General features: G+C 38.3%; 1 protein-coding gene and 1 pseudogene across 5 annotated transcripts; one reads left to right on the top strand and one right to left on the bottom strand.

The window, feature by feature from the left end:
- Positions 1 to 11,208: 11,208 nt before the first annotated feature.
- On the top strand, positions 11,209 to 15,312 carry LOC147906023 (uncharacterized). The gene is made up of 5 exons (XM_087382718.1): positions 11,209 to 11,373; positions 11,492 to 11,647; positions 11,740 to 11,844; positions 11,959 to 12,110; positions 14,601 to 15,312. Exons 1-5 carry the CDS (start codon positions 11,344 to 11,346, stop codon positions 14,983 to 14,985), a joined length of 828 nt encoding a protein of 275 aa, XP_087238844.1. The 5' UTR covers positions 11,209 to 11,343; the 3' UTR covers positions 14,986 to 15,312.
- Positions 15,313 to 20,307: 4,995 nt separating this feature from the next.
- LOC147906022 (pentatricopeptide repeat-containing protein At1g11290, chloroplastic pseudogene) lies at positions 20,308 to 24,032 on the bottom strand (annotated as a pseudogene). Of its 4 annotated transcripts, none has more exons than XR_015541178.1 (3): positions 20,980 to 24,032; positions 20,609 to 20,727; positions 20,308 to 20,521 (listed from the first exon to the last, which is right to left on the bottom strand). The product of XR_015541178.1 is annotated as a pentatricopeptide repeat-containing protein At1g11290, chloroplastic pseudogene, transcript variant X2 (transcript). The 4 variants fall into 4 exon arrangements; XR_015541179.1 differs by having other exon boundaries at positions 20,615 to 20,727; XR_015541175.1 differs by having other exon boundaries at positions 20,308 to 20,727.
- Between the last annotated feature and the right edge of the window lie 473 nt (positions 24,033 to 24,505).

Here is a 24,505-nt window from a genome sequence, read left to right as displayed (position 1 = left end):
AATTAGCATCTTTTACATGAGAACATCTCTCAAGGCTATGTTACAATGGGTAGTAAAAAAGAGGTAAAAAAGCACAATGTTGGCAATGGGAAGAAACATGGTTTAGAAGTGTTGGCAATTGAGCTTCAAAATGGACTGGAAAAGAGAACTAAAATGGAGTCCTAATTGGATCAGTGTATCTCAAGAATGAAGAGGAGACTTTTTTGCAAAGTTGTAGGATATTTCCAAAAATAATGGTAAAGTCTTCGTAGAGAATTGTATTATTAAAGAAAGGGTTTGAGACTTGCCACAGTAGAAGAGTAGATCAAAACCATGGTAGATGAAGAAGATGTGGATATTTTAGTATCTTTATTAGTAATATAGATTTGCATGAGATGCAGGGCAAGTTATCAAATCATATGAATGAGCTTTGGGCAATGGTTCAAGCTAGATTATTGCATTTCCTCTTGTTGTGGATGAACATTACTCCAAAATAAGATTTACGAACTAAAGGAGATTTGTATGCTAAAGTTGTGTGCTAGAGTAAGAAAATTTTGAGCATAATATATCACTGAGGGTAGAAGGCTCATAGTAGACCTAGACATTTGAATAGGAACTAGAAAGTTTCGAGAAGTTTTATTCAACCCTCGCATCTCCCATTGTACCTAATGTCACATTAATGTCTATTTTTGATAAGCTATTGATAAGCAATGATGTTGTAGGCCAATTGCATGTGATGTGCCAACATTAAAGCATGTTGTAGAAGCATTAGTCGTGGCATCTGTAGATGAGATTCCCAACAAAGAGGATCAAGATTCTAAGGAAGAAAATGAGAGAATAGTCTTGGATGTTATAGAGCAGAGACTCAATATATTATTTGATAAAACTATGTTTGAAGATAAAATAGTCTGTTGATTATGATGAATCAAATAAAAAGACTGAAGACATAACTACAAAACAATAGAAATTAGAATGTGGAAGAAAAAATCAATACCTCAATCTACTGAAGAAATCCCTAGTACAAACATTGTTTGACCTGTTGATCAAAAGTCTATAGTTTTCAAAGGCATTCCTCTTGTTGATGTTTAAATTTATTGTTTTGTTACAATCCCTTGTGATTGGATTATATTACTTGGCACCTAGTTTTGCCATGTAGTTTCTTTTGATGGATGTGGTAAATAGCTACATATGGGGATTATCAGAACCTTGGTATGTATTAGAACCTTTTAATGGATGTGGTAAATAGCTATGTATGGGGATTATTAGAACCTTGGTATTGCACCAAGCTCTTATGTCAATTCACTACATAGTCGTTCATTGATGAGATGTTGCATCAAGTCATGTCAGGGATTTTTTCCACATTCCTAACCACTCAGTGTGCTAGTGACAATTGGTGATAAATCTAACTTAGATTTAAGTTATAAATATGTGAGTAAGTTGTAGTTTAACTTTTGAGATGTCAAGAGCCACCTATCATGGGTTGTGCCTTTTGAATTTTGACCCATATGCTTTTGGGGATTCAATTGTTTCTTGATAAGTTTGAGATTCAGTTCTATTGTAAGAGAAATTTAAGAATGAATGCTTCCGTAATGATATTTGTATTTCTAAATTGCATAGTTCATGAGAGATGATGTCTTTTCACAGAGAGGGAGTGTGTTTGCTATACTACATTTCAATCCACATTTGGCAATGATACCAGATTCAATATTCTAAAAATCTACCTAGTGAATGTTTAGTCTATTCTGATTTCACATTATTTTCAAGATCTTGCAACCCACTAACATATCTACTATCAAACTTGTTTCAAGTGATACACAATTTAACTTTTCTAGGATCTTCCTATTTCAAGAGATGTAATTAATTTCTTCTAGAATCTTCTTGGATAATTCATTATACTCTTTTTCTTCTCCAATGGTTTGAGCATCATTCTTTTGTACAATGGGGGTTTATAATATTGGAAACAACATACCTTGTTTTGCCTTTTAGTGCTATTAATGTTTGCTTATGTGTTTGAATATCTCTGATACAATCATTTAGTAAATTCTCACTACATCTAATATGTGTGTTTATGAAAGATACATATCATCATTTGTGTTGTCATTGTATGTGGAAGCATCTTTAACCCACAAAATTCCCTGTTCCCTCTACTTTGAAATTATATCAACAAAAATAATATAAAATAGTTCCTCATATTGTTCCACCTTTGCAAAGTAGAGATATCATATATTATAACTTATGAGCATAACATGACAAATACTGGGATGTTCTCTTATCAATTACCTTATAACTTGATTTGTGTTTTCCCTTGTCCTTTGTATGCCTTCTTTGTTAGAATATGTATTAATTAAATAGTTTTGTCACAATAGCTCTCACATTTGTTATGCACAAGAGAATGTCACAAAGAAGTTTGGAGGTCCTACTTGTCTCTATACCCTATTCAAGATTGTAAAACCCTTTCAATGTTTGCATTATTCATAACATCTTGATGATAAAGAGATCTATTTTGTGCCATTCCTTTCCTTAAAGGAACCCATATCAAGTGCATTTACCAGTTGAATGAGTACTTTTACTGACGTGAAGAAAAGATTAGATATGTTATGAGAAATTGGAGAGACTTATGCATTGTTTCCCATTTCGCAATATCAATGTATCTTAAATTTTTATTTCCATTTTTCTAGGTTAATCAAAAAATAGAGTGGGAATGTTTAATTCTTCACAATATTTGTTTAGGAAATAATTCCAATGCTTTATTATTTTCACAATGAGATTTTAGTTTTGCAGTCAATATCTTGTTCTGCACTAATCAAGTTGCATATTATAGTATCTATTTCAATGTCATTGCTACACCCCGAGTTTCAAGCACTACCAAATATGAAGTTAGGAGTCACGGGAGAAGGATGAAGAGGCATAGGGCAAAGTTATGGGAAAAGCAACAAAGGATGGACCAACCAAGTATTGCTTCCACCCAATGATTTCCTGCACCGAGTGGTTGATGGATCTGACACGTGCATTATGACCGCCAACTTGGCTATCAACATTGCCTTCAAAAACCCATTTTGAAGGCACTAAAGACACGGGATGGTGGGAGAAGTAAAAGTCAACACAGTGAGGCAGAATGTCAGAGTTAAAAGGGGCATGGCACAATAGGTGGGTGAATGTCAAGGTAGCCTTGAACTCTTGTGAATGTGGTGGATAGTACCCCCATTGATTGCATCACCCTCACCCTAGTATAAATAGGAGTCTATGTCTTATAGTTAGGGTCTAGAATCTAGAGGAAGAGCTGAGCATGTCTTGAGTGTAGCCTATGCTATTGTATCTAGCCAATTATCTGTATGAAATAGAAAATCTCTTTCTCTATAAGCAGTCTGCTCATTTTCTTTTGCCTTCACTCCCACATTCGTTTGTGCACTTGATATTTCTAGTATGACTTGCTTTGGCATATGTTGCACTTGTTTTGCATTTGTTTGGTGTAGAGCAAAACTCATCCGACTATCTAGAAATGGCAATTGCCCATTGTCCAGAAAGATGAAGGGCAGATGAGATGAATTGCCGAACCATAGCACACAATCCACACATTTGGTGTTAAAATTTGGTGATCCTATTGAAAAAATCATCAAGAAGACAACTGTGAGACTTGTAGCAGAGAGAATGATTGTTTGCAAGATGTAACAACAAAATAGGAAGAGTAGAAGGACATGAGCAGACCAACTAGCTCACTATCATCGGTGTCAAATATTGATAGGACAAAGCGAGTGATCAAAGGAGTTAAGGAACCCTAGCCCTATCAATTTTTAATGAGTTTTTGGCAAGGACACAGAAGCATATCCTCACCATCTTTGCAAGAAATAATAGAGCAGGTGGATGAGGTGGAAATGGAAAGAGAAGAAGAGGAAATAAGAGAGAAGAATAAGAAGAGCATGCCAGTGAGATTAAGGAAACGAAGAGTTTCAATTAGAATGAGGATCAATGATAAGAGTGAAGGTTTAGAACTTTGATGGGGTAGAGGGAGAAAATACCTAATCCCATGTGGAAAATTTCCTAAGAACAAATCCTGCAAATCTTGCAAATTGTTCATCCACAGGAGTGCTTATTGTCCTTTCTCACCATATTCGCCAAGAAGGCCATGGAATGGTATGACCGATATCTGGATGGGCACTTCATGACATGGGATGAGTTGAAAGCTACATTGTTGAGAAGGTTCAAGTATGAGTTTAGCAAGGAGGATGCACTAATGAAGCTCAACAATCTCAGAGAAGCAAAGGGCAAGATGGTGTATAACTTAATGAGCAAGAGGAGGGTGCTGACCAATCAACTTGACAATGGATCATACGAGATGGCACTAACGTCATGGTTGTTGAGCAGCCTCAACTTGGGATTGAAGCTACACAAGCTAGAGGTAGAATACCAAACAAATGCGTATGACAAATTGTTTCTGCAAGCAATTGCATTAGAAAAGGGGGACACAAAGTCCCTAAAGAAAAAGAAATCGCCTTTCTAAGAAGCGGAGAGTGAGAAAAATAAAGAAGAGGAAGAAAAGGTGCCAAAGAAGGATGTAACAAAGGACGAGCTCAGGACACTCCTAAGGGCATGGGAATCCAAGGCAATCTAGAGAAGGGGAAAGTATGGTGGCATAAAAGACAAATGGGCACATAGCGAACAAATGTAGAGCGGGTTGGTTCCACACAATTTGCAATCGTCCATGACATAACATTGAGAGATTTTGATACAACAAGAACAAGAGAACCCTTGAAGTCAATTAGGTGGTACAGGAGCTGAAGGAAGCCTATTAAGGTAAAAGGAGAGCAAACAATTCAGATGGGAAGGAAGGGCATAGTTAGATCAAATGTCGAATGTGGAAGAAACAACTTGACATGCTATGAAAAGCATGCCATGAAGACAATAGGGCACCCCAAGTGGGGGTAGTGATCACCGAAGTAGACATGATGGTAGTGATAAGAACTGGCCAAGGTAGTGCAAACAAATCCAAAGCAACTGCACCTTCAAGTTGAAGTAACAAAAGAAGACCACAGCAAGGATTAGCTAGGAGCTTAAGAAGAATGAACCACTCATCAAAGTGGAAACATTGGGTGAGTGATGGAAGAATGAACAAGAAGCTGATCGTTGCAATGGACCCATCACAAGGAAAAAACAAAGTTTGCATTGAGATGGATTAGAAAAAGATTGAGGTGGCATGGGACAAATTCAAGGACCTCGATGTAATGATTACCATTGGTCGATTAATGGAATTTGCAACCATTGCAAGAATTTCTTCCAAAGTCCAATGATGGACCATCAACCATTAGCCTCGCCAACCTCTAGTATCAACAATTTGAGTGACCCTGATGGTGATATGGAATGAACCAGTGCCTTTGATTGATATAAACATTTGGATTTGAATGTGAAGGGAGCGATAGTCAATGGGGATTCAAGGGTTAAGATCACCTCAAACAAAGTACTAAAGAGATTCAAAAGCTCTTGGAAGTCCCTAGAACTGCTCACAAACCCAAAAACGAGTTGTTGAAACAGTCGACCAGCAAGTGACTAGCTCCCAAAGAGCAATGGAGGGGCTTGGGGAGGCTGGAGAGTTCTGGGGGAGTGAGTAATGCCCGCTCTGACACCATTGTAGGCGCGGTGAGCATGGGAGCAAGTACACAAGTAGAAGCTGAAGGCTGTCACGTCAACTAGAAATGAAAGTAGAAAGTACATGAAGCTAGACCCTAGGACTAAGTGTCCTAGGTGTCACATAGGACTAAATGTCCTATGTGGCATAAAAGGCACTAAAACACTAAAGTGCCTATACTTATGCCTACAGGGCACATACCAGGGCCCATAGGGCATCACTACGACCGGGAGAAGATGGCCTACAAGTTGGCAAGCAATTGAAGCCTTTGTCATTCAAAATAATAAAATTATAGTTTTGCCAATTGGGATGCTTAAAGAAATCTATATCAAGATCTAAGGAGCTTACTTCACAATGGCATTCATCGTGTTAAAGATGGAGAACGAAGGAGGGTACCTGAAATTGTTAAGATGAGCATGGCGAAAGGTTGCTAAGGTGCTACATGACTGGGGCAATGAAGTGTACCTAAGAAGGAAGCAAAGTGTGTATACCCATGGGTAAGGGCACAATAAAAAAGAAATGCAAGCCAGAGTGGCTAGAGATCGTATTATGCCTCCAACATAAAAGCAAATCTACTAGCAATGAACATTGTACCTATCACAATGATCAATGCACTCAAAGTGGCAACAAAAGGAGATTGAAAGATGAAGAGTCACATGGTCTTTCCCAAAGGCTTCACCAATGAAGAAGAGGGACACTACAAAGTTGAAGAACAACTCGCTAGCCAAATCCTTCGAGTTGATGGCAGTGGAGGAATCATCGAAGGACATGAGATTCATGAAATCAACATGGGATCAAGGAAGGAAACAAAAGTGATTTAGATCAACAAAGAGCTTCCCACAAAATTCCTCGCCACAACAAAAGGATTCTTTTGGGAGTACATAGATATCTTTGCATGGTCCAATACACAGACCTAAAGGGGGTTCTGCCAAGCCTAATTCAACACCAAATCCTAGTTATTTTTTATGTGAATCCCATTTGGCAAAAGAGATACTGAATGAATCGCAACTATGCAAAATTGGTAAAGACTAAAATAGAATAGGTGCTCAAGGTAGGGTTTATCTATCAGGTGGACCAAAGCAATTGGCTATTCCCAGTCATTATCATGCCCAAGAAAAATGGCAAGATTTGAGTCTACATTGCCTAGACATGAGTCAATGAGAAGATAATCAAAGACTCGTTTCCACTTCCATTCACAAATATGATCCTCATAAGTGGCTGGTCACAAAATGTATTCATTCATGGATGGGTATAGTGGGTCTAATCAGATCATTGTGGTCAAGAAGACTAGGAGAAGAGGACATTTATCACCAAATGGGGGGTGTAGTCGAGCAAAGTCATGCCATTTGGATTGAAGAACACACAAGCAACCTATTAACAATGCATGGTGGACTGAGAATTCCTTGCAATCCTCTTAGATGCCTTCTGGATTTACTTCACAAAACCAACAACTTGGAGGGCCTCTGAAAGGTATTCCACCAATGTAGAGAAACATTAATTTTTCTTATTGTAAGGGCATACAATTTTTGGCAAAGGCATAATGACTAAAAGGTCAAAGATAGATGCCATTCAGAAAATGAAGGATCCAAATAATGTCAAGCAAGTGTGTCCATTTGTGGGATACTTGAGCTTCTATCAACGCTTTATTAAAAAGTTTACGGGTATCGTCACACAAACGCATCAGTTGCTGCTAACAAGAGTCGACACAAAGTCCAAATGGGTAAGGAAAGAGACAAAGCATTCAAGATGTTACAAGAGATGGTGATTAAGGTGTCGATCATATGGAAGCCCAAATGGAATATAATTTGCCATGTGCATGTTGATGCATCTGATGGCAATTGTTTCAATTTAGGCTCATTTGGAGGGGACTTAGACTTCCCTCTTGAAGGGAACTTGGACTTCCCCATCTATTATTCAAGCCAAATGTTCTCTTTGATCGAGATGGATTATTCAGCATCCAGAAGGGATGCCCAAAAATTTTTAACACTGTCTCATTGGTAGCCCATTTGTTTTTTTTGCGGATCACCATGCACTCTTGTACCTCATCAACAAAACAATCATGAAGTCATTTTTAATCCAATGGATGTTGCCACTCCATGATTTTGACTTTAAAATAATCCACAAGCCTCGTCACATTTTGGGGTGGGTTTTTTGTCAAGGATCGAAGATGAGAAACCTAGAAAAGGGCTTGATGATATTCTTGCCGACATATTGTTTCACAGTGTCAATGTATGAAGAGGAAAACAAAGAAATGATTTTGTACCTCTCGAGCCTTGAATAGCAATGTTCACCCATCAACCAACAAGAATAAAAGGCGCAAGATAGCAACTTTCCAACAAAAATGGCATGGAGCGGCAAGGCTAGCAAGATGAACCACCAAAATGGGTGACAACCAAGGAACCACAGGCTGAGGAAGGGCCAAAATTGAAAGACAAAGACAAGGTACTTACCCTAGATGAAGACGAAGAGGAGACAAAAGACAAAGAGGTTCTCAACAACAAAGAAGAATAAGAAATAATGACGAAGAGCATAACGAAGGGCTGAAATCATAGCGATGGATAGATCTAATGCTAAACTAAAAATCAAAAGTACTTGGGTCATTTTGAGGATTCTTGTTACAGATTGAGAAATTTTATGCTCTCACATAGTCACCAATATTTAGTGACTTGACATATTCAAAGTAACATATTGCATCAATGTGAAGAGATATACATCGAATTCCTTCTCTTTCTGCCAAATCTACTTTTAGGCTTTAGGATAGGACACATTTTCACTAATACAAGGCCCATATTTATTTAGGATTATGCCATCAAAGAAAGCATTGTCTAGTATTAGGTCAATCTCCTTGATCAACAAAATCTTCTAAATAGCATCATTTTGCTCTTCGTTTACCCAATCATGAGGAGGGTCTCCACTAGTCTAAGGCAATGGGAGATGTTTCTTCTGTAGATGTCAAAGTATTTGCTTTTGTTTCATCAATAAAATGCAAAGTATTCAAACTTCTTTTAGCAAAGGACCTAGTGCTAGCAAATTCTTTTTCATAATGTGGTGGAGAACCAATTAACAGTTGATACCCCACCACTTATGAGACTCAGACCGCCAAGGCTGAAAATCTATTGATTATTTTTGTTTGACAATGTTTTCCCTTTACATCAACTGTATTAATTTTTGTTACAAAAAAAAAAGAAGAAAATATATTGCACATTAGTTCCATTCTCTTATAAAAACAACAAAAAAATAAGACCAATTGTGTAACTTATCAATTTTGGTTGAAATCAACATTGCATGAACAATCCAACACCTAAAAATATCAAAGGTGGTTAGAATCAACCTCTTTTTGAACACAACACAACATTGCTGACACATAATGTATCTCCAATCCTAGAGGGTATGAACCTTCCTTCAAATAACAAATACTTCACTGAAAAAGGAAAATATCACAAATCAAAATTTGCATATCACTACAAGCTATATTACAAACAATTCCTGCTACAAATCTTTATACCACCAAATAATTGATTAAAGTACAATTTCACTACAAGATTACACAACTTCAAACTAAAGATTTAGTTAAGAAAGATGAAACAAAATAAGAAAGAGCATTTCAAATACTACATTTGTTTAAAACACATCAGTAACTGTTTTGAAGCTATAGCTACTCTAAAATAGGAAAGGAAATGCAAAGAAGTGCTCTTAGACTTTCAAATATTGAAATTTCTTTGACCACATGTAAAACATGAAAGTGAAGTGCATACTTTAAAGGGTTGAAGTGCAAAATTTCAAAGAGTTTGTATTCAACTTATAAGAAAAACACTCTACATCCACATTATCTTCAAATCTATTTCAGCATATTGTAATTCAAAACTCTAAATATTTATAGATGCCAATGACATACACTACTTTAGAATCAATGAAACATTAAGAAACGTCAAACTATGGTTCCTTTTGAAACAAAAAGGAGAGTAAACTATAATTTGAAATAGTACAAATTATGTGTTGCCTTGAAAGATAGATGCATAGCCTTGCCTATTGGAAAAATGAAGCAACTATCCTCATAATAAGACCAAGGTGTGTTAAGTGCACAATTCAAAAATATTAAAGACCACTTCATCTTAGCCTTCAAATAAAGATTATCCTTACAATCAAATTATTCTACAAAGCTTGATAAAGCAAATATCTATAATTTGCAAGAAGGATCCTATATAAATATCATAACAACCCATTGGTAACGTCAAATAGTTACATCTTGAGCTTTATGCAAGGGATGAAGAAAAGATAGTGAACCTAGTCAAAAAGACCACTTGCAGGTTCAATCGTAGAACGAGAATTCTGCTTAAAAAAAAAGAGTAGAATGAGAATAACACAAATGTGCTACAAAAACAGATGTTCAAAATCGAGATGGAGAAACACAACAGCAAGAAAATAGAAACAATAAGAAAGAAATGATGGACTTTAAGAAGCAAAGACAGAACTAGGATGAACAACACTAGTATAACGAACAAATGATGCCATTTAAGGAAAAAAGACATATTTGGGATGAAGAGCAATAGCAACAGTAAGAAGCAAACAACCACAAATTCAAGATGAGCAACAACAGATTCAATATCAAGAAACAAACCATGCACTCCAAGGAAACAAGAAAAGCAAACGATGATGTAAAAGAAGAAACACCTAATTACAAATTCCCAAAGCCAGGATGCATCTGTAGTGATAGCAACAACAAGCTTATTTGAAAGCCACCCAAAGAAGTAAGAGGAGAGCCAAAGGAAGGAAAAAGCCAGGAAGAGTAAGAGGAGAGGTGAAGAAAGAAAAAAGCTAGGAAGAAAATGCACCGATGAGACACAGATGAGCCACAACATAACATAACAAAACTCTAAACTTTTTTAAGGCTTACACTAACTTTAATACACGACTAACTACGCTTAAACATGAATTAAAATGGTGAGCTTGACCAAATGCGAGTAATTTGAGGGCATGTGCCCACATTAGCCAAAAATGGTTTGTAGACTAAGTGGGTGCAACCTGGTTCACGTGTGGTTGTTTTTGTTGTTGTTGAAAATCTTGGTTGCTACTCGGCCCATACTCTTGAGACGGGGCTAGCACAACAAGGTGAAAATTTCACTAGGCGTGCCAAAAGGAGTTGTGACAACCTGACCCTTAGATTATGACAACCCTTAAATCCCTCTCAGGTTGTATCATAGCATTCATTTAAGGCCCTTGCACGATCCTCATAGATAGAAAACCCAAAAAAAAAAAACGCTTAGACATTTGCCTTTGGCATGCCAAAAACCGGTTGGAGGATTAGCATTCATTTAAGGCCCTTGCACGATCCTCGTAGATAGAAAACCCAAAAAAAAAAAACGCTTAGACATTTGCCTTTGGCATACCAAAAACCAGTTGGAGGATTAGCATTCATTTAAGGCCCCTTGCACGATCCTCGTAGATAGAAAACCCAAAAAAAAGAAAAACGCTTAGACATTTGGCTTTGGCATGCCAAAAACCGGTTGGAGGATTAGCTTTTTGGTTGGAGGATTAGCAGTGGGGAGGGGAGGGACAAGGAGGTTTGCAAACCACCCATCTAGAGTGAATAATAGGCTCTAATAAGTGAGAAGCCATGACTACATTGGGACCATTCCCTATAACGCTTTGAAGGTGTGATTCCCCAAAGAGCTTATCTGCCTGAAATTTCCTTTCCTTTGCTACAACACTCTGAGTCCTGAAATCTCCCCCTTTAGCAGTCATCTATGGCTTGGCAGCAACCAGTCCCCTCCCAGGTTTGTTCTCTTTCATCACCCATCATCTACTTTGCTCTCATCTTCCAGATCTGTTCATTTTCAACCCTTGCTTCACCTTCATTTTGCCTTTTCTCTTTGTGGGCGATTTTGTTTCCAGGTACCCATCTACGATGAGCTCGGTGGCTCGCAGAGACCGCCCGGCCCTGGTCCAAATCCTCTCATGTATGGTGCTGGCTCCGATATCTTGCGCACTGGTTTAGGTGCCTACGGAGAGAGACTATTCGGGACCGGTCGTCAATACGTTCAAAGCAATGCACGTATTACTCCACAGGAGTTTGCTAATCTTGTCCTCGTTTTAATTGCGATCTGCAACCCTTTTGACACCACACCGTTCTCCTTTTGCAGATCAGCCGATATTTCTCGGGTCAGGATGCTCAGTACTACTTCCAAGTGAACGACCAATATGTGAAGAACAAACTTAAAGTCATACTTTTCCCATTCCTTCACAGGGTAGGGTTCATCCTCAGGAGAACTGCAAGCTTGTTCAAAAGCTAGCGTCTGATGGCGGTAGGCTTTTCTTCTTGGCAGTGTTCTTGATGTGAACCCATTGCTTAATTTTGACAGGGTCATTGGACCAGGATAGCTGAACAGGTAGCTGGGGGGCTTACCTTTAGGCCACCGATATTTGATATAAACGCTCCCGATCTCTATATTCCATTCATGGCGTTTGGGACATATGTCGTTCTTTCAGGCATCGCCCTCGGACTTCTTGGCAAGTAAGTTTCGGCCTCTATCGACAATGTTAAATCAGGAAAGCTTAAACTGTCGTGTTTAAGTTATGTATGTCATTTTGTACTGCTGTATTGTATTGGTTTGTTGGCTACTGCTTTTTAGTGTTAAATTCCCTTTAAAAAAAAATGATAAATCAATGGATAGATAGTAATTGATGAACAATTTTGACGGTCTGGAAAGGTCCCTCATATGTGCGACACAGCTTGTAGACAGACTTACAAGCCTTAAACCGCCACAGCCATACAAAACAGCACCAAGCGCATTTTGAACTCAAGATGTTGTGTATGTTTGTTAGCTGCTCTTTGATGTGTTTTTAACAATTTACACTGCACTTTGATAAGTATGCATTTTGTTTCTATCACGTGGTGGTTTTGCTAATTCCAATCTTTCTGTATAATCAAAGGGAGAAAGTACTATGCATTCAAAGTCCAAAGTGCAGGTTTTCTCTGAGATGAAAGCCACTGTTGAATTTTCCATAGTCACCTAAGAACTTCCTTCAACTAGTCCTTCCCCCATCTAATTATAGATGATAGGTGAAATTTAGCAGTAGCAGGGTTTTGTGTTACAGGATGAGTTTGGGCATGTTCCTGAATTATTAAGAGTAGCAAGGTTGTATTTGAAGATAACAGAAAGTTCAGAGTTGAATCCCTGATCATTTGGTTTGGTGATTCATGTAAGCAAAAAATCTTTGGTTGAAATCATGTTCGACTTCATCTGGAGTTATTTGTCTTCTTGCATGGAATGAAGTGTTTATCCACCATGACTGCAATAGATTCATTGTGAGACATTGGTGGATTGATAGTGGAGTTCTTTACCATTTCATCTCTAATACATGAGGTGCTAGCAATGGAGGAGCAAACATTATAGTGGCCTTTGTTGGCGATTGAAGCTTTGAGTAACAGATTTGATCCCATTGTACCTCCTTTGGGGCCTGCAGTAGGTTGCAATGAAGCAAAGACAATACATGGATGTGTTACACAGTCGTCGTTTTTGTCAAATAAGCAACATGGAGGAGGATCACGTGGAACATAACATCATGAGAAAATTATTGTGTATTGCTAAGTCTGATCTTGATCATAATGCTTCTGAGAAAATTGCATATGTTCCATGTGATTACCATAGGTGAAGCAAGAGGCAACTGCTTGAGGTATGGGCAACGATAGTACTGAAGTCAGAGACTTTGTCAAATATTCAATATAATACTTCAGCTGATATGTGACCTTTCCAATCATTGGGATAATCCTAAAAGGGCCATAATCCTGGTCGTCCAAGTTAGTTTGTTGATGTTGTCTAAGGAAGCATATCTATGCTTGCGCTACCATGGGCGCACATAATCCTTGGTCCTTAAAAACAAAACATGTGCTCATCCACATCTCTATTGCAATTGGCCTATGTATCTTGCATGTTCTTTTTTCCATCTGCTTCCGTGTCCTTGCTTGCTATGTGGAAGGCATCTCTATTTTGCATCCATGCATTGCCTAAAAGGCTCGTCCCAATAGATAAATGCCTAGTCACCTATTGTAGCAAAATTTTGCACGCCCAATTTATTTATCTCAAGGAACTTGGGGCATGATGTATTCAAACTTTTTGGGTAATGATGTATTCACCCCATTAACTTATCCATATCGAAGATAATAGAATGGCCAAAGCCGTGAACAACTTCCATAACCTTAGCATTCCAGTCAGCTAACACTCTTCTTTAGAAGTCCACAGTGTCTGAGTACAGGATCTACAACTGCCATGCAATTCTGAGATACTTAGATCTGAGGCTTGGGGGGAATTAAGCCGGCCTATCTGATAAGCTTGTCACCCCCTCTGTAGACATGGTCACACATCCCGGAATTGTCCAGTTGCTTTGGGAGCGGATAGCTGCTGCAATAGCTTGCCAGTCAGAAGGTTGTTATTCACTTTGTTATGCTGACATGTATTCTTACATTTCACTGCATCTTTTGAAAAATGATCCCAATAGAAGCTCTACTTACCTTGGAGATGATCTAGGCACTCCTGATAAAAGATTTTCATTGGGTCTTTTTTTCTCTTCTCCAGATGGTAGTGACTGTTCTTCTGTTCGGTTATCCTGCTAAGTTGACGATAATTTTGGATTCTCTCCTTATGCTTGTTTGTTGATGTAATTGTAAGCTTTTTCTCATTAAGAATTTCCTATTCTTGGCGTTATTTTCAGACTTCTCTTTATCATTTGAGACTCTGACTCTCTTATTATTTTGTGCACCCCAAGCTGTCTGTGTCCTGAGTTGAACAACCATGACTGGTTGTAATGACTACAAAGAACACAGTTGTTCTGAGTCGAACATGGACTCAGGAAGCTACAATCCACCTATTTTTTAAAATGTCGATGTTGAGTGCTACAGTTTTATGTGGTTGCCTAGTACAAAATGGTTGAGAATAATTGGTGCTGCCTTTCCTTTTATAGAAGTTTGCTGGTCTTAATTTTATTTTTTGGCTGGTTTTGACAGGTTTAGTCCTGAGGCATTTAGCCTTCAATTCACCAAAGGCTTGTTTGGTTGGTTAGCACAAGTGTTACTGATTCGCTTGTCATTATATGCACTTGGCAGTGGGGATGCAGCCATTTTAGATATTGTGTCTTATGGGGGATATGCCTTTGTAGGCGTTTCTATCTCCATACTGGCACGGATAATATGGAGTTACTCATATTATGTGATAATGCTTTGGACCAGTCTTTGTATGGCTATTTTTCTGGTTAAGACTATGAAAAGGGTACTATTTGCAGATTCCAGGAGTTATGACAGAGACTCGAGTAGGCATCATTATTTACTACTATTAATGGCAGTTGCGCAATTCCCTGTGTCAATTTGGCTTGGATACATAAGAAGCACCTGATAATATGATTGCTTTGCGGGAGGAGAATTGTTCTGAGAATTTGTTTTGACTGGGCTTTCAGCAAGTGTATATTAGCTTACCTGTACACTTCACAAAGTTCATTTTTCAATTGGTGCTAGATTTTGATCAAGCACATTGACTTGATCCAAATAGTGAAGAAAGCTGTTCCCCCCCCCCCCCCCCAAGTGTTGGCCATATCTGACAAAGATTGTAAGATGAAGGGTTTTAACAAGTTCTGATTCCACTCTTAGTTGGTCAGTACATATGTACTATTTAGATGGCAGAAGGGAAACCTTTGAAATTTAATTTGAGCAGCTTTAGCTAGTATAGACTTACTTTTGTTGCATACATGATGGTCTAACAATTCAATTTGGTATTGTTTCATATCAAAACGGATCAAATTTGAGCCAGTGATTGTCCTCTAGAAATGCTCCTCTCTTTGATCTCATTTCGACTTTGGATTATGTAGGAGTACTATTTAAAAAAGAAGGCTATTATCGTATCTGTGTGTGTGTGTGTGTGTGTGTGAGAGAGAGAGAGAGAGAGAGAGAGAGATGATTATTAAGGTATTCTGGAGTTCATCAGAGGACTTACGAGCAGCAAAAAGATCAAATACTGTGTTACAATTCCAGCTTTAATATAGCTGCTGCAAGTAAATTTGCAGCTAGAACTGCAAAAGTGGCTAGGTAGGCTCATAATCCCTTCTGTCCAATAGCCTTTTGTTCTATATTTGCTCCCTGTTTCCCTTGTTTGAATGGCTTTAGCAAGTACAATACTGCAGTCACCTTGACTAGAGCAATTGATATCCCTTTAGCAACATTTTTCCTGGCTGGATTGAATTGTTTGCATGTGTTTTGTTAGAATCAGTGCTTAGTTTTAATGAACAATCCAGTGTCACAATTGGATGAACGTGGTTTTAGACCTTGGATGAGTTAAGCTTTAGCTAGTGCAGCTTATTTACAAGATGGGTGAATAAAATATCGATCGAACATTGCATTGCTGCATCAAGGTTGTGGAAACTGTATCTAGTCTTGTACTATAAGGTCTACTTGTGTTTAGTCTTGTGTGTTCCTTTAACACACTTTGTACATGCTGTCCCTCTCTTAATATTGCGTGAAAGCTAGTCGATACCTCCACTTTTGCTTCCTCTCTCAACGTGAATTCTAAATAACTTTGTGCTTTTGATCTCGGAATGCACCAACCAGTGAGATGCTGTTGCACATCAATTGCAATTAGCCATCAAGCTTGCCCTTTCAACCAAATTTCTTTAGTTTTTTGCAAGTATCTGTGCCTTTTCTCTTGGCATATTTTGCAGGCTTGCAAAGTTGAAATGAATTGTTGAATGTGTCAATAACTTTTCTCAACTCTTGACATACAGGAGGTTGTGGATAGCTTAGAAATGAAGCTAGAGACAATTGCTAATGAAATAGCACCTTTGTGAAGAAGCAAGAAAGACACTTGCAATAATCAATCTTTTAGTATGAGAGCATGTTATTCCTTAGATTGAGGTAGTAACCTAAGAATGTACCTTGTATTCTTGTTTTGAAGAATAGGCTAAACTCTCTAAAATATAGACAAAGGAGCATAGGGTCAAGGAGATTTTGAACAAATTTGCTCAAAATGCTATAAGCATTGAGAAAAATGACTAGCCTAGATTGATCGAATGGTGTATCTTATTCTATCCCAAATCTATGTTATACACAAATTCAATAGATCTTCACTCAACATGTAAGCATGAGCATGAGCTTATGCTTAAGTTTCCGCATAAGCTCATGCTTATGCATGAGCTTATTAAAAGCGTGATGTTGAGAGGATATAAAGAGATGGTAGGGGAGAGGCAGTACATACATGAAAGAGAGAAACAAAAAGACTAGACACGCTATGGATTACATATTAGAGATATGATAAGGGTATTCATACATGCACTCAGCTCGGATATGGTACACTTAGGACACGTACGCATAAAGTAAAATTTACCAAATCTTCTTATAGCCCTTCTTAAATTGCACTAGAGAAGTGTAGAGTGCTTGACAATATTTTTTAAATGTTTTAAATCGAAAAATTTTCAAAGAGGAATAATTGAAATGTAAGAATAATATGTGCATGAGCACAATGACTATGCAGTAGAAGAATGTGCAAAGAATAGAACCAAACAATCTATTTATCCTCTTCAGTTGTAGTTGGTTTTGGAAAAGGCCAAGTTGTTATTGATATGTGTATTCAAGGATAAATAGTTTCACGAAGATGTAAGCACCTTGTTCTTGCATCAAAAAATGAACGCATACTTCTTCATTGAAAATTTTGGAGTTTGGGCCGGTAAGAGAGCCCTTTGGAGATATGGCAAGATAAGTTGAATAGATCTGAATATAAAATTGGCTTGTGGAGGTTGGGATGTGACATGATTCTCCCATCTTTTTATTAAAATGGCCCAATGTCTCACACAACTGCCCTCACCTTCCTATCACGTTTTTGAAGTGTAAGCAAACTTGCAAACCAAATTTCTCAACCAAACTTAAACCGAATCTCTTGCAATCAAACACTCCCATCCCAAACTACCACCTTCCTTCCACCTCCTATGTTTTGCCTTCCCTCGCCTTCAGTTTTGTGTGCCCTTTCACGTCCTTTTCTCTAAAACCCTAATTTTGAATCTCTTCTTTCTTGTTTCATGAAGATGTACGCACCTTTTTCTTGTATCAAAAAATGAACAAGTATCTCTTCATTGAAAACCATTTCAAAATTTTGGACTCAAACCGAGGGGCCATTTTAGAGAGCCCTTAGGAGATATGGAAGGACAAGGTGAATATATTTGAAGATAGAATTGGCTTGTGGAAGCTGGGATGGGACATGATTCTCTCATTTTTTTATTCAATGCCCCAAAGTCTAATGCAACTCTTCCACTTGTGCCCTCACCTCCGTATCATGTTTTGAAGTGCAACCAAACTTGAAATGAATTCTCAACAAAGCCTAAATCTCTTGAAAGCAAACCCTCCATCCAACTTCTACCTTCCTTCCATCTCCTACGTTTTCCCCTTCCCTCTTCCTCAGCTTTGGGCGCCCTTTCACCTCCTCCTCTCTAGAACACTAATTTTGAATCTTTTCTTTCTTGTGAATGGGAACCTTCTTTCTTTGTCCCTTCTCATCTTTGGGTAGACTTTCCCATCATGATCTTTTCCTTCTCATCTTTGTTGTGAGTTTCCCCCCTCTCTGTCTCATTTTAATAAAAAATGTGAATTTTTTTGAGTGAGATATGACCTGCTTGTGTTCTGAGAGTATCTATGCACAACCTTGCCATTTCTTCCCTCATCTACTTTTCCCTCTCCATTTCAATGTTTTTGAGTCAAGATTTAGAAGTCACTATAGGGAACAATTATTTGTCATGACTCTAGATTGGAGGAGAGATTTTTCGAAAGAAGATGTCAAAAGGATTGATCTTCAAGCTCAAACTATTGTAATAGTAAATTTATTTGTAATCAAGTTTCAAGGAGAAGAGTGTAGTATATCGTAAGGAAGATAAGCTTCTCAAACATATTCAAGGTCTAGGTATGCATTTGAACTTATAATCTTAGGCGCCTGTTGAATTGTAACTAGTAAAGAAAAAGAAGATTTAAAGTTATATGATGCAATATTTAGCAAAACCTAGCATTAGAATATCTTTGCAATTTGGAAAAATTTGAGCATGTATTCCCTTACTTTCTCTTATTTGATGTGAAAGTTTTTTCAGGATAAATTTCAAAATTTTTCATAGCCATACAAATTTTTTGTAGCCAAGTGTTAAGAAGAAAAGTGGAGTATACAAAGGTAGACAAGCTTATATTTATGAAGTTATAGTTTTAATGATGCAATGTTTAGTGAAATCTTACTTTGAAGTCAATCATATAATTTGATAGAGCATTGGATGGATTTTACTCTTATTTGCGATGAAACTTTATTCAAAATAGATTTCCATTTTGCAACAATAAATTCATTGATAGTTTTTTAGATATATCAATAAATGCTTATTCTCTAGGATTCATTGTGATGCATGCATTGAATTTGTGGAATCATCTCTGATATAAAATTCAATTGAAAGACCTCTTCAGTATAATTTGCAATTAGTGAGAATTGAAGATATGTTGATCAACTTGGCTAAATAATTAGACAAATTTGAATTCAATACTTTTCAGGAAATATTGCACACACCTACACCTGTGAACTAATGAATTTTCACCTATCTCACTACGAATATTGCAAGTCTCAAAGTATTTTATGCAAGAAAAATAGATAATTTGGTTGCATGAAGATAGTTGAGTCCTCTATGAAAAATTATATGTTATATCATTAGTGGTGAGAATGCTACTTCCAACAACTAGTAGACATCATGAATAGAATAATTGTTTCTATAGATGTAAAGTATAGTTAGTAGATTGAGATGCATTTAAGAAATGGATCTACTTTGAAATTTATCTAAAATTTAAATACTGGAAAAGATCATTCTGTAGTACCTAAAAAATTAGAACTTGGGTAATCTGTAAGTGTGTGTACATGAATCCTTGTTAAGCGTTAGGCACACGATTGTGATAAGGTGAGTGCTAGTTGCATTCTCTAGGGGTCTTTATAGAAGGGGAATGTATCTCCGTGACATAGGGCTTTCAATGTAGAAAAATCCACTTGGTTTTGGAAATTGAATGAATATGTATGACAGTTTTGGAAGTGGTATGACTCTATAGGTTGCTCTTTAGCTAAGGTTTGCCAAAGCTTCTCATAATAAGCTACATGTACTATAAATAATACTCAATGTAAGGTTTTTTTGTCTTATCTATGATTTTTTGTTTTCTTTTATTGAGCATTATAAAGTTGGGGTACATTCAAATCATGAAATTACTCCTAATTTTTTAACAAAATGGCAAGAATTGGATTGCTAGGATTTTCTTGGTCATGTGTATAACATGTCTTCAATGCAAACATATGATCCTTAGATGAAAATAAAAACTATAACAAGATGACATATGAATCCTTATTTGAGAGATAATGGACACTAATCCTTATTTGGTCATGTGTTCATCTTAGAGCTATTTCTAATATTTGTTTAACATTTTTTACATATATCTAAATGGAATTGGGATAATTGAAGATTGCATCAAGCACTTATATTGAAAATCAATGAGGTAAGATTCAATTTGTTTGTTTTTGTATGATTTATCATAAGAATTAGTGTCACTATTTCTTAGGCAGAAATGGACTGACTGTAAAGGCTAGAGGCCACAAACATTTTTTTGCAAAAAAACGATATTCCATTTCAGGACATGCATGCCATATTTTTACAAAAGAAATATATTCCTCACACTTCCATCGACAAAATAGCAATACACGCTCTGTTCATGTATGACTTTGTAATATGTCAGCATGCTTGGCAGCCACTCCATCAGAGATTTGTAGGCATGGTTTCGGCTGGAGCTTCTGCATTTTGAAGTTTGGTAATGTCATAAGCCTGATAAATTATACTGGCTTACAGGAGCGTGTGAGCTTTTATCTGGCTCTTCCCAAAAATCTCTGGTTGCTACAAGAGTAACACCATTTATCCCCCTTTGCATGTATAGTAAACCACAGATTAACAGAAAAAACCATTTTCACACTGGAAACATACATTTACCCTGTCAAAAGGCGTCCTTAGAGGAGAGAATCCATCCTTTCATTGGTCACTAATATATGCAACTTTGCAACTGTCCCTGACCTTGGATAGCATGTTGGCAGCAATGCTGCACACTTTAAGCAAGAATAAACTGATCAGCTTCAAGTCAGTTTCTTAGGTGGGTAGTATGGGACTGACTGTTTTACTTTGAGAAAAGGAAAGAGGGCAGCAGTACAAGATGTAGATTTATGGAATAGTGTACATATAACAAGAGGCAGTGAGTGAAGAGAGTGGAACTGGAGGCAAAAAATTGTCGATAGAACATGAAAAAAGGAGCATCTGGAATTGTCTTGCAGGTACACCAAAAAAGGGGTCGAGAATCAGACCTGTTAAGGCCAACCTTAACTGAAAAGTGCTACCATTCCAAAACATTTTGCTTGCTCAGGGCACTTGAGCCTGTAATACGCTTCTCTTTATTATGGCCCACAAATTCAAGCCTGGAGCCTGGCAAGAAATGTTGGTTGGAAGTACGCAGAATCCTCATCTGAGAACAGGAACGAACTGGGCCATAAGGCATAGTCTCTTCATGAGGAGGGGTTTCCTTGCCACAATAAAAACATGCACCTTACTTTCCAGCTCTCAAAGGTACAAGGACCTTGGCATCACCTTTGAGGATGGTCTTGTTGCCAATAATTAAAAGGAAATATCGAGAACCTGTTTCCCATATCAGCACAGGCACCAAATATCTTCATTGTCCTTGGATTCGTCATCTAACGAGGGCTGCAGAACTGGGCCATAGTGTGGCAAGCATCCACCTCCTTTTATTTGCACGTCTAACGTCTTCAACTTTGCATATATATCATCACAATGAGGATGGCTTCTGTCTCCAACAACAAAATCGTGTAGCTTGCTTTCCACCTCGATAAAGGCTGTCCCAGGCTTCTTCCATGCATGAACACATTCTTTCATCCCTCGAACTCTGCCTGCATCCTTCCACATTCCAGCATCGACATATATTCTTGTCATAATGACATACCCAGATGAATACTGGTCATTCATTGCAACAATTTGATTGAAGCAACACTTTCCTAGCTTCAAGTTGCCATGAGTTTTGCAGTGACTTAGCAAAGATGACCACCCTACAGGATTGGAACCAAAAGGCATTGTTTTGAGTAAGTCTTCAGCTTCAGTCAGGAATCCTGTCCGGCCCAAAAGGTCAACCATGCAATTAAAGTGGTCAATTATCAGTGTACTTCCCTGTTCTGTACTTATTGCTTTCAAGTGAAAACAGCCTTCATCTAGCAACCCCAAATGACTGCACGCAGATAGAAGACAAACAAGTGTGACATCATTTGGCCTCAAACCTTCTCGTTGCATGTTCTCGAAATAATGAAGGGCCAAAATATAATCACCATGCTGGGCATATCCTGCAATCATTGCATTCCATGTTACCACACTTCGCTTCGCCAATTTGCCGAAGCTTATCTTTGCATCCTCGAGGGTCCCACATTTGGCATACACATCGAGGACTGTGCTTGCAACGTGGACATCTAACTCAAAACCACTCTCAATAATAAGGGAGTGAATCAGCCTGCCTTGATCCAAGGCAGCGATATTGCAGCATGCCTTGAGAAGGCTAACATATGTGACATTGTTTGGTTCAATCCCATCCTGTCGCATCTGCTGGAAAAGATGGAGAGCTTCCTGGCCAGGACCATGCAGTGCATATCCTGCAATCATGGCACTCCATGTCACCACATCTTGCTTTGGCAATCTGTTAAACACTTTGCGTGCATCCTCAAGGTTCCCACATGTACTGTACATGTCAACTAAGGTGCTTCCAACATAGGCATCCACCTCATCACCATTTTCTACAACAGTGCCATGAATCAACTTCCCCTGATAAAGGGCTGCAATGCTGGAACATGCTTTCAAAATGCTTACAAATGTGACGTTGTCTGGCTTCATGCCACTCTTTTTCATCTGCCAAAAAAGTTGTAGAGCTTCTTGACCATACCAGTGATGGGCATATGCTGCTATCATTGCACTCCAAGTTACTGAATCCCGCTCCAGCAGCCTATCAAATATCTTGCGTGCATTTTGGAGACTCCCACACTTAGAATACATGTCTATTAGTGTGCTGCCAATGTATGCGTCTGACTCGTAGCCATTTTCAATTATGTGAGCATGAAGTAACTTGCCCTTATCTAACGACATTACGCTGGAGCATGCCTTTAGAGTAGCAACATATATGTGTTCACCAGGTTTTACTGTTGACTGAAGCATTTGGTGATAGAACTCGATAGCTTGTTCTCCTTGCCCAAGCTTGGTATGAGCAGAGATAATTGCATTCCACGTGAAAACATTAGGTTCAGGCAATTTGCTAAATACTCGCTTTGCATCCAACAAACTCCCACACAGGGCGAACATGCGGATCAAATGGCTTCCCAAAAAGGCATTTGACTCAAATCCGCTTTTGATAATGAGGCCATGCAGTTTCTTGCCTGCTGCCAGATCTTTCTTGTCAATACACTCCAACAGAAGGTGATAAAAGACATTGGTAGAAATTCGCATGCCTTGCTGGTCCATACAGTCCACCGCCTGCAGTGCCTGTTTGAGCTGCCCCCTGTCACACAGGTTTCTCAGACCCCGTAAAAAGGCAAAAGAATCACTCATCTCTGACACTCCCCATGGTTCGAACATAATTTCCAACTGCTACCGTTATGACTCACAAAGCGAGCTACTCGGAACCCATAAATCAAGCTCTCGAGAAAAAGGCCACAGATTGTAACCACAGACCATGACGAAGACTGTGCTTAAGCAGCACCCCACGTCGTTACAGTCTTTACCTCCATAACTCCCACCAGAATCTTGTATATTCACTGCTGTAGTTCTGAAAGGAGGACATGTCTCACCGTGTTTCAAATATACTAAGTGTGACTCTATCTCAGAAAGATCCACGTCGCCAAGAGGCCTGCTATGTCGTACCAACGCTAGAATCTCGACGTCTCTGGTTTCTCTGTACTTGTGCACGCTTCTCTTGTGAGCCTTCATAGCCCAAAGGGTGGTTGCTGTTTGCCCAGCTTGAAACATGATTATGCTAGGTCGTTTTGAAACTTTCTGTTTCCCAATTCTGATCATACGAGAGAGCTCGGTTGTAGAGCTGCCCATCCCTATTCTATAGAGGATGGATCATCCTGGTAGCTACATCAGCCCAACCAGATACAAAAATCACAATCCAGTCTTTTATGAGAACTTCCTTGGGTGAGAGCTCCGTTCTAGAGCTGCCCATCACTATTCATCATCCTCATAGATATATCAGCCCAACCAGATACAAAATTTGACAAGCCATGGACTTATATGAGAACTTCCGGTGTTTGAACGAAGTAGATGAGCATCCTTGAATCTCACTCTCTTCACTCTACTAGTAATCAGCTTCAATGGCTTCATCAGTAATCAGCTTCAATGGCTTCACCTCTCACTACCATCAGAGAGTGTCACCTTCTCATTTGAGTGATCCATCACGGATGTACAACATTGGATTGAGCAAAATGCTCATTTGGTATATAGTTAACAAGGTGGATTTTTTCCAATTGGCCTGCCCGTGGATGTTGAGTTTTTGGGTAAAGTTCATATTTTCAATGTGTTTCCATGTCTGTGAATAGCAAGGAGTGGTCCGACTAGTATATAAATTTTGTCCTTGTGTTTTCGGTGTTTGTTGTTGCGTCTGTCCAGATGTGGTCAAGAGTTGATCCGTAAATGGTTGTTGGGTCTTTTACAAGTTGTTGAAGGTTATAGTGTGACATGAAGTCTTGTAGTTGTTTTTTGCATTGCTTTGTGTGTTGTAGTCCACGTTGAAATCTCCTACCATATATTTTGCTGTGGTTTTTGGAATTGTTTGTAATACGTTGT

The sequence above is a fragment of the Dipteris shenzhenensis genome, chromosome 1 (genome assembly GCF_047967505.1).
Source record: "Dipteris shenzhenensis isolate YYH24624 ecotype China chromosome 1, Dip_SZ_1.0, whole genome shotgun sequence".
Classification (NCBI taxonomy): Eukaryota; Viridiplantae; Streptophyta; class Polypodiopsida; order Gleicheniales; family Dipteridaceae; genus Dipteris; species Dipteris shenzhenensis.
Note: the sequence above shows the minus strand (reverse complement) of the source record. Positions and strands in the feature narration are given on the sequence as shown.